The sequence below is a fragment of the Verticillium dahliae genome, genomic scaffold, assembly GCF_000150675.1.
Source record: "Verticillium dahliae VdLs.17 supercont1.3 genomic scaffold, whole genome shotgun sequence".
Lineage (NCBI taxonomy): Eukaryota > Fungi > Ascomycota > Sordariomycetes > Glomerellales > Plectosphaerellaceae > Verticillium > Verticillium dahliae.
Window position 1 is genome coordinate 381723 of NW_009276940.1, and position 9234 is coordinate 390956.

Consider the following 9234-nt stretch of genomic DNA (forward strand, 5'->3'; position numbering starts at 1 on the left):
CTCGACGCCGCCGGCGACGCCGCCGCCCACGACGGGGTACACGAGCAGCAGCACGAGGTCGGCGCCGCCGTTGCGGCGCCGCAGCCAGGCGGGCCCGTCGGCGATCTCCGTGTCGGCGACCCAGTTGACGCGCCACTCGCTCTGCATGTTGTCGACGGGGTGGACGGTGACGCCGTAGCGCCGCAGCATGAAGGTCCAGTAGCCGTTGCCGGAGCCGACGTCGGCGATGGGCCGGCCGGCGGCGGCGAGGCGCAGCAGCTCGAGGCCCTCGTGCGACGGCACGGCGCAGCCAAAGTGGTGCATGAAGACGGGCAGCACGTGGTGGCTCGCCGGGCGGCGGGCCGACGCGGCGCAGGGGCCGGCCCACTCGAGGGCGCGGCAGGACCAGGCCCAAAAGTCAAAGTAGGGGTTCGCCGAGGGCGCGCCGCGCCTGCAGCGCGGCACCGTGAAGGCCGCCGGCAGCCCTGCGTGGATGTGCCGCCGGGCCGCGAGGTGCGCGCCCACGGCGGCCCGCAGCGACGTCTTCTTGGCGTTGGCGACGAGCGAGGTCAGGGCCGACGAGGTTTGCGTGTGCGGCGCGAAGACGGCCACGTAGGCGTCCGTGTCGGCGGGCGGCGGCGGCGGCAGGGGCGGCAGCGTGCCCGGGGGGGTGGAGCGGCTGGCGCTGTCGTCCTCCGGCGCGGCGCGGTACCATGCGTGCAGGTCGTTGGCGCCGCCGAGCGTGATGATGTGCTGCACCTGGCCGAGCTTGACGGCCGTCATGGCGTGGTAGGTGTACGTGTCCCGCTCGGGCAGGCCGAACGTGACGAGCGACGCATAGTAGAGGTCGTCTTTCTTGAGGTAGTCGAGCGCTCGCTGCTGGCGCGCCGCGTCTTGGATGTAGTCCTCCGGGTTGAAGGCGGGGTTGCCGACGCAATGGACGAACTTGGGGGCCGCCTTGGCCGGGGTTCTTGATGGCGGCGCCATGGTGATGGGTCTCTGTGTCTACACGGACGGGGATCCTGATGTGAGAGACAGCTGTGCTTCCTTCGTTCCGTCTTGTCCTGATGAAGTGCGGTTCGCGGTGTTCCAGCCACACTTTGCAGGTGGTGGAGCTCGTGGCTGGAGACAGCGAGGCCACTCCACACGACGTCATCGTGCTCTCCACCCGAAGCATTATCACGACTTGGACATGGTCGTGCCACCGACACATGTGCCTTGAGTGCCGTGTTAAGGCTGTCATTTGAATAAGAGTAGGACTCTCAAACTGACTTCTATGATCCGGACATTGGCGTAGCCAGTGAACTCCCTTGACGTTATGATCTTAGGTCCGGGGGTACGCCGTGTTCCTCAGTCAAATACTGCCGCCCAGAAGCGAGACTTTTATTTTGGATTTGACTTGCATATAGTCAGGCAGAAAAAAAATCTGCGGCTAGCTGGGTTTCCGCCCCCTCATCGCCGCCGGCTTCATCTCGGGGTATTAAGCTCGCGGGGCCAGGAACTCGTAGGCCTTGGGGGACGCCAACGCGTCTGCTTGCAAAAGGCACGAGTCTGTTTCCAAAAGGCCACTGAACGCTCTCGTAAGAGATGAAAACCATCAAATCAGTCTGACTCTGCCCATGGTCTTCCAGTTGAGGAGCAGTCCTCGGTATCCCTGGTGTAATCGCAGACCCAGACCTTGCCAATGGCAGCGCAGGTGTGGCAGGAGCTGTACATCAGTCCGATGAGTACTGGTAGGGTGCCGCTGGCTATTATACCGGAAGGGCCTTTGATCAAGTGAGAACATACAGCGGGCTTGCGGTCAAAGTGAGCGCAAACGGTGCAGATTGTCGTTTAAATTGACACAAGATGCGGCTGCTGGGTATGCGTTTGTAGGTATTCCAACTTCTCTTCAAAAACAGACCTCCAAGACAGACCTCGATTTTAGACGAGCGCAGGACTACCTACATTTACACCGCCACGAACAAAGAAGTTGGAGCAGCTGGTGGCAGTGTGGCCGAGGCGACAGGCGACATGCGACAGGTCTTTCTTTGGCTGCCCAAGGGCTCGGACTGACGACTGGAGGCACGTCCCGGAATGACATATGTCTCTCGGACAGTCTGACGCACGAACTACGCAGGACGGGTGGACGGCTTTGAAATCATCAATTCGTGATTGTGGCAAGAGTTCTGCAGCTTCATCAAACCGGTTCCCAACGGCGAAAATCCATCCCTATAACACAATCGAAGAACACAATAGAAGCAGAGGTCCACATGATGGGGACTGATTACATTTACTAGGTAGGCAAACGTTAGCAAACAGCAGTTTCCTTCGGAGACAGGCATGTTCACGTACTTTATCGGCAATGGGGACATCGCTGCCCGTGGTCTCCTTGTACTTGCCGCGGATGAAGTCGGAGATTTGCTCGTCCTTGGCCTGCTCAATGGCGTTCTCGTTGTCCTGAGCACCCTGGCCGAGGAACTTCTCCTGGACAAAGTCGACGCCTAGCACGGTGGTCAGCATGGGGAAAGGGAGGGGCTTGTAGAGACAGGACATGTCGCACCCTTGTCGACAAAGTCCTCGTTCTTCTCGCTCTCCTTGCCGCCGCCGGCAGCCGAGTTGAGCTTGTCCATGAACCCGCCGCCCGAGGACTGCTGCTCGTTGGAGCCAGTGGCCTGCTGGTTCTGGGCGTTGTTGCCGCCGCCGGTGAGGTTGTTGACGAAGTCCATGTTGGTTGTTGGTTATTGGAGTAGGGATGAGGGACGACGAGCTTGTGATTCTTGGGGGATGACGAAGACGAGAGGGAATGGAGAGGCAGACAGTACAGGCTGGGCAATGGATGCAATATATAGCGAGGCAAGCTGCCAAGGTGAGACAGACTTGTGGTCAGCAGAAGCAGGGCACAGAGGTGAAAAGAGGGGCATTGAGCCGGAGATGGCCTCCCAGCAGCAGCATCAGCCTACCACAGCTTCGGCAGGCCTCCTCGTTACATCACTCGACATGGAAGCTCCAGCAGGCTAACAAGCAAGCAGGCTAACAAGCAAGCCGAGCAAGCCAAGCAAGCTGTTCAGCTGGCAAGGGCACCTTGCGGGGGCGCCGCTGCCAATTATGATGTTGGAGGGGGCCACACGGGAGCAGGCATGCAGGAGATGCGGCGCTAGCATGTGGCACTGGCGCACTGATATCACCAGCACAGAGAGCAGGAGCAGGAGCAGGAGCAGGAGCAAAGTGAGGGGAGGGGGGCAGCGAAATGACGTCGAGGCAAGCTTGATGTGGCACTAGACGGGCAAGAGCAGCTGTCAACTACCAGCCGCCGGCCTGCACTGTCCTGTATTTAGCAGGTACCGGGCGAACGCCGTCGCACTCCCAAAAGGAAGCTGCCTGCCACCAGGCTGGAAGGTCCCTGCCAAGTTGGGGTGAGCACGAAACAAGCTCATCGCACAGCCACACGATGCGGGGCAACCTCAGTACCTAGGCAAGCTACCTAGGTAGCTAAGGTAGGCAAGTACTACATGGTAGTAGCTTGGTAGCTAGGTACCAGCGGGGCGCACGATGCTTGACCGGTTGAGTCAACGCTCCGCCGTCAGACGTGCCCACCCCAAATTCGTCACCATCGCGGGGCAACTTTAAGCTTGCCAGCTGCAACCAAAAACTGCTGCCCTGCTTCGAGGATCGGCACCAACACTGCATGCCCGCGCCAGGACAACAGTACACGAGCGATACGCTACACGTCTTCCGCCTACCACGCATTCTTGAGCACCTACCTGCGACACGCGACATCTCCCCAATGGACAAGCAGCACGAAGAACTTCTTCGGCGGCCCCTCTACGGTACGAATCGCTCCCCTCCTTACCCCGCCACCATGACGTTTGGCTGATCAGCGCCAGTCTACGACCTGCCCCCCGAAGTCCTCACCACCCTCGCTCTGAAGACAGACGTCGACAACGAGGCCCAGCTTCTCGAGGAACAAAGGGCACAGTCGCAAAAGAGGAAAAATGACACAGAAGAGAGTCTTGTTGGCTCACAGGCCTGTTCCCTCTGCGGACTGAGCTTCGCCTCCCTGCTGGACCAGAGGAGCCACCTCAAATCCGACTGGCACCACTACAACCTCAAACAAAAGCTTCGCGGAAGCCCCGCCGTGTCAGAGGTGGACTTTGAAAAGTTGATTGGCGGTATGATGAGCCGTTCGCCGCCCCCCGTCCTCGCAACCCTTTCGCTGACCTTGCCGCCTTTTTCTTCTTCTTCCAGACCTCGACGAGAGCTTGTCCGGCTCCGACTCGGAAGACACCGAAGATGACGACGACAGCGACAACGCGCGCAAGGAGACAACCCTCACAGCGCTACTGAAGAAACAAGCCGTCATTGCCGACAAGAACAACGACAACAAGGAGGACAATGACGGCGAGGGAAGCCTGTCGAGATCTAGACGAAATCCAGGGAAACCACCACTGATATGGTTCACCTCGTCCGTCCTGCCCAAGAATCACTTCTTCGGCCTCTACCGGGCCATCCTGACGGCAGAGGACCTGCGTCTCGAGCCCAAGATGGTTGACGTCGTCAAGGCCAAGCAGCTCGAACCCCTCGCCATGCCCAAGGTCGGCAAGGACGGCATTCTTCCCGAAATCGCCTACAAGGGCCCTCACTTCTTCCTCTGCATGATCGGCGGCGGCCACTTCGCCGCCATGGTCGTCTCTCTCGCGCCCCGGCCGGGCAAAGGCGCGACGGGCCCGCTGAACAGGGAGGCAACGGTGCTCGCCCACAAGACGTTTCACCGGTACACGACGCGAAGGAAACAAGGTGGCTCGCAGTCGGCAAACGATAACGCCAAAGGCGCCGCACATTCAGCCGGCGCCAGCATACGACGCTACAACGAGCAGGCACTCATCGACGATGTCAGGGCCCTGCTGCAAGACTGGAAGGGTCTCCTCGACACGTCGGAACTGCTCTTCATCCGCGCGACGGGTTCGACGAATCGCAGGACCCTCTTCGGCCCGTACGATGGACAGGTACTACGGCACAACGATGCACGACTACGCGGGTTCCCCTTCAGCACGCGTCGCGCCACGCAGAACGAGCTGATGCGCTCCTTCATCGAACTCACACGCCTCAAGGTCCGCGAGATCGACCCCGAAGCAGAGGCAAAGGCAAAAGCCCTAGCCGAGGCGCCGGCTGTGGCGAAACCAGCGGCGCCTAAGCCGACGAAGCCCAAACTCTCCGAAGAAGAAGAGACAGCCCTGCTGCATACCTCTCAGATCCAGGCTCTGATCCGACGCTCCAAGCTCCCCGCCCTGCTATCCTATCTCAACACAAACAAGGTCTCGCCAGACTTCGTATTCCAGCCCCCGGAGCAGAACCATCACGCGCCGACGCCGCTCCATCTTGCCTCGAGCCAGAACTCAGCTCCCGTCGTGCTTGGCCTCATCGTCCGCGGCGGCGCCGACCCCAGCTATCGCAACGAACAGGGCAAGACGGCCTTTGAAATCGCCGGAGATCGCGCAACGCGAGATGCCTTTCGCGTTGCCCGTTCAGAGCTCGGCGAGGACAGGTGGGACTGGGACGCTGCGGGGGTGCCGACCGCCATGACCAAGGTCGATGCGGACAAACGCGAGGACCGTGACCGCAAGGAGCGCGAGGGCAAGGAGGCTGAGAGGCGCAAGGCAGAAGAGGAGAGACTGAAGGTCGAAGGCCCGGTCGTCAAGGCTCGGAAGGGCACGCCGCTGGGGCTCGATGGTCGGGGGCCCATGAAGTCGGCAGAAGAGAGGCGGCAGGAGGAGGCTAGAGGGTCGACGCCCGAGATGAGGATGCGGCTGGACCGCGAACGCAGGGCGCGGGCGGCCGAGGAGAGACTCAAGAGGATGCAGCAGGGATGATTACTTTACTTGAATCAGAGTTGTGAGCTAGACGCAAGGTCGCTCCACGATCTTCTGTCGTGATGCCCCTCTCTATTCGCCATTGTTGTTCTTCAAGTCAGGTGATCAAACCTTGTTCGTCCGTCCATCATTGTCAAACAGGGGCATCGGCCCATTTTGCCCCCCTGTTTTGGCACGCACAATCCAGCTGGCCAGCGCTAAAGCAACAGAACAATGGAGGCCACCGAGTGATCGATTAGGTACACAACCGACGAGATATGGTTCGGATACGCCTATGCTATAATATCTCTAAAGTAAGGGGCGGTGCGCATGAGGCTCGGGGCCGCAGCAGTTTATGCATTGACTCCGTCTGCCGCCCCGAACCTGAGTAGATCAGCAGGAAAGGGAGGCGGAGTGATGATCCAGGCACGGCATGAAGGAAAGGGAAGCGGGGGGACGATCCAGGCACGGCATGAAAGAAAGTTCGGATGTTTTTCTCGGAGTATTCTATTGCGAAACAGCATCGGCTCATGTGGGATGGGATCGGCAAACCATCATGGCCGGCGACCTCCGTGAGCACTGTAGGAGAATACGAATATGGGGAACGACGATCCGTCGTTCGAGGTTAACATAGAACGGCTATCGATCTGTGGGACGACATGTCGCGAGCGTTCGGCACGGTCTCGGGGAGGTGCAGGGCGACACGGCCAGCTGCGGGATCGGCTGCCGTGCCCAGACCAGGTGCCATTAACATCAAACGATGGCCGAATGGGACGCCGTTGTTCCGTCCTGGCTGGCAGATGTCGTCCTGTATTTTGTGCTGTTCCTTTTCCCCAGTCCCGTCTTATCCATCGCGGCTAGATGGTCAATCGCCCGTCGACAGTAAGTCGTCCGTCGTTGCTGGGAAGGAGGCGGTGCATCGTCGCCTGAAACGCGACAGCAGCGCCGTATCCCTGCAGCGGATGTCCGGGGTACAAAGGGAAGGGGGGTTTCCTTCGACCAGCAGGGGGTGCCCATTCAGGAAGTCGTCCCGTTGCCCTGTCTGTCCTCGATGCCCTGTACCTGTACTATGTATCACAGACTCATGGCGACCGTCGAGGTAGCTTGTGGGGACCCGGGGGAAGACACCCAAGAAAAGCCGTCTTCTTCAACTCGATTTCTCGCCAGCAGGGCACCACGCTGCCGACAAAGATGTTAGGAGAAACAAAGAGGCGTTCTGGAAGGCTCGGTAAGAGCGAGTTGTGGAAAGCGTCTCCCGTGGGAGATTGCGTGGGCGATCGAAACAATGTTTCTCTGCGATTGCGCCCGAGAAGAGGACAGGCTGGACTGCCAAGCCCAGCAGAACGAGAGCGAGGACCACGACGATCGCCTTCGGCGAGCGAGCCGTGATTACTCCCACGCGACACTTCCTAATTCTGTGAGGCCCTGAAATGAGCCGGTTTCCTATTCTGGACCCACGCGGGCCCAAGTATTGATTTGACAATCAACATTGCTTCCAGAGGGGCGGAAACCAGAATGAAGTGATTACGACGCCGATGCCGGAAGTACCTTGGCCGTACGTGCGGTCGCGGGAGTGTGAGATGAGATGAAGCCTTTCACCAGCCAGGTTGCAATGTTGACTGGTGCACAGCAGCAGAGCGCAAGGCCTCGCGACCAGGCACTAACAAATGCCAGTGGTGCTGCCGCTGGGCCAAGACGGCTAGCTAGGCCTGCCATCTCGAGTCATTTCGCACAGTCGCGTCCGTTCGCCAGCCCGGCGTCGCCATGGGCAGATGATGACCACGCGATGGCCACTGCATCCGAGCGTGAGCGCCGCCCCAGACGACGGCGCATGAATGAAGTGGATAAAACACGTGCAGATGGGAAATGAACTGGCGCCCCCGATTCATGTTGTTTCCTTTTTGGCTGCAGCCCAATCGCACCTTGAGTGTACATGGTAGCCCATTCTTGCACAGGTTCCCAGATACTATGTACTGGAGCAGCTGGAGGGGGGGTTCTCGTGTCCTCGGATTCAGGTGAACGACAGCCACCCTTTGGGGGCCCTTGACAGGGTTTGACGGCAGCCAGAATCCTGATCTCTTAAATATATGCCTAAATACGTCACATGGGAGTCAGTCATGGCCCCAGATTGCCATGCTGGCCGTCCATCCCGCTGCTGTTGCTCCGATGACACGGGACGATAGGATTATGGGGGCCGCCTCGACAGCTGTCATCGTACAGGCCGCCAGCACCGTCGGCGCCTTCAGGTGATCCGTCTCAGGTGAACGTTAGCGCTGGCGGTAGCAGAGCGCCAGAACTGTAGAAATAACAATGGCACCTAATCTATTTGGGGGACATGGTCAGCGAGAAGGCCGTCACGCTCAGGTACAGCGTCACGCCAGGTTCGGCACGTCGCTGATGGGTGTGGGCAAGCGGACTGCCACGGAGCCTCTGCCTCATGACCTCCTTTTCGGGACGCGCGGGGGTGCAAATGGGGGCGAGGAGCTTCGGCGCTAGGCCACGGGTGCAAGTCCCCTGTCGGACCTTGGCCACATCTGGTGTCGCGGGGCAATGGTGTCGGTGAGAGAGAGAGACCGAAGGCAGACTAGAACGGTGGCTTCAGCACCAGTCCAGCCACCAGCAGGGTCGCTTTTGCGCTCAGGGCTCAGGTGCTGACCGAAACGTGAAACACGCGAGGTCTGAGTGGAGGCCGAGCCCTGGCAGAAGTCGAGGCCCCTTTCAGGGCAACAAGCCACAAGCGATTTGGAGGTATCCAAGCTGGGAAGAGTACCTTCATTTCAGGTCTCCGAAATCTGGGTCGAGAGGCCAGTTTTTTTTTCGATGTTTGGTCCGGCCCATGCGATGCCGTATGAGCCAGGCGGGAAAGAAATAAAACCTCGTACTCATGCTGGGAATGAATGAGCATGAAGAGAAGGCACCACAAAACATATCGCTAAAGTCAATAGAAATCTCTGCGGCCACAACGCCGTGTGAATCGTATCCTCGAGGATGCAAGGCGCCCTGAGCGCCAGACCCGGACTGAGGACGGCATCGGATCGATTGGGTAGGCAACACCGGCATAGCAGCAGGCCAGAGTCGATGAGCAGGCCGTACTGGCGACTGCATCACGCGGTTCTGGAACCCCCTTGGAGCCTTTTTCTGTGGAGGCGGCGTCCTGGCCTGGAAAGACGGCCGGGGAATATCGAACCATTGGCCGTTAGGGCGTTGAACCCCTGCCTCTCTCCTCACTCTGCCTTGGTCTGTACAGTACCATGTACTCGCTCTCGCTCGTCCCACACACTCCAGCGGCCCCCGAACCCGGGATGCATAGAGAAGGCGACAAGGCCATGATAACTGATCCTGAACGGCCCAAAGGTCGGCTCGGTTCCTGCAGTAGCGTTGTTTCCTGCCAAGCGCAGTGGCGGAGCGTTTCAACTTGGATCTCACG

The 9234-nt window shown here is 59.6% G+C and overlaps 3 protein-coding genes across 3 annotated transcripts in view; 1 reads left to right on the forward strand and 2 right to left on the reverse strand.

The window, feature by feature from the left end:
* The window catches only part of VDAG_01754 (uncharacterized protein), a gene marked incomplete at both ends in the record, with an annotated part of 1377 nt that extends 411 nt beyond the window's left edge, over positions 1-966 (reverse strand). Inside the window, one exon of the mRNA XM_009657783.1 lies at positions 7-966. Within this exon, the coding sequence (XP_009656078.1) occupies positions 7-966 (960 nt within the window). The remainder of the gene's footprint in view (positions 1-6) is intronic.
* A 1142-nt stretch (positions 967-2108) lies between these two features.
* Positions 2109-2756, reverse strand: VDAG_01755 (uncharacterized protein). The gene is made up of 3 exons (XM_009657784.1): positions 2522-2756; positions 2314-2462; positions 2109-2254 (listed from the first exon to the last, which is right to left on the reverse strand). The coding sequence occupies exons 1-3, from the start codon at positions 2685-2687 to the stop codon at positions 2252-2254; spliced, it is 318 nt and encodes a 105-aa protein (XP_009656079.1). The 5' UTR covers positions 2688-2756; the 3' UTR covers positions 2109-2251.
* An 890-nt stretch (positions 2757-3646) lies between these two features.
* On the forward strand, positions 3647-5828 carry VDAG_01756 (ankyrin repeat-containing protein; the record flags this gene model as incomplete). The annotated part of the gene is made up of 3 exons (XM_009657785.1): positions 3647-3788; positions 3846-4130; positions 4207-5828. 3 exons carry the CDS (start codon positions 3647-3649, stop codon positions 5826-5828), a joined length of 2049 nt encoding a protein of 682 aa, XP_009656080.1.
* Between the last annotated feature and the right edge of the window lie 3406 nt (positions 5829-9234).

Bases quoted from the DNA above. Each gene is read 5' to 3' on its own strand.
- VDAG_01755 (XM_009657784.1), bottom strand. From the start codon at position 2,687: ATGGACTTCGTCAACAACCTCACCGGCGGCGGCAACAACGCCCAGAAC. The intron at 2,463-2,521 runs GTGCGACATGTC...CCACCGTGCTAG, and splicing joins CGAGGACTTTGTCGACAAGG to GCGTCGACTTTGTCCAGGAG.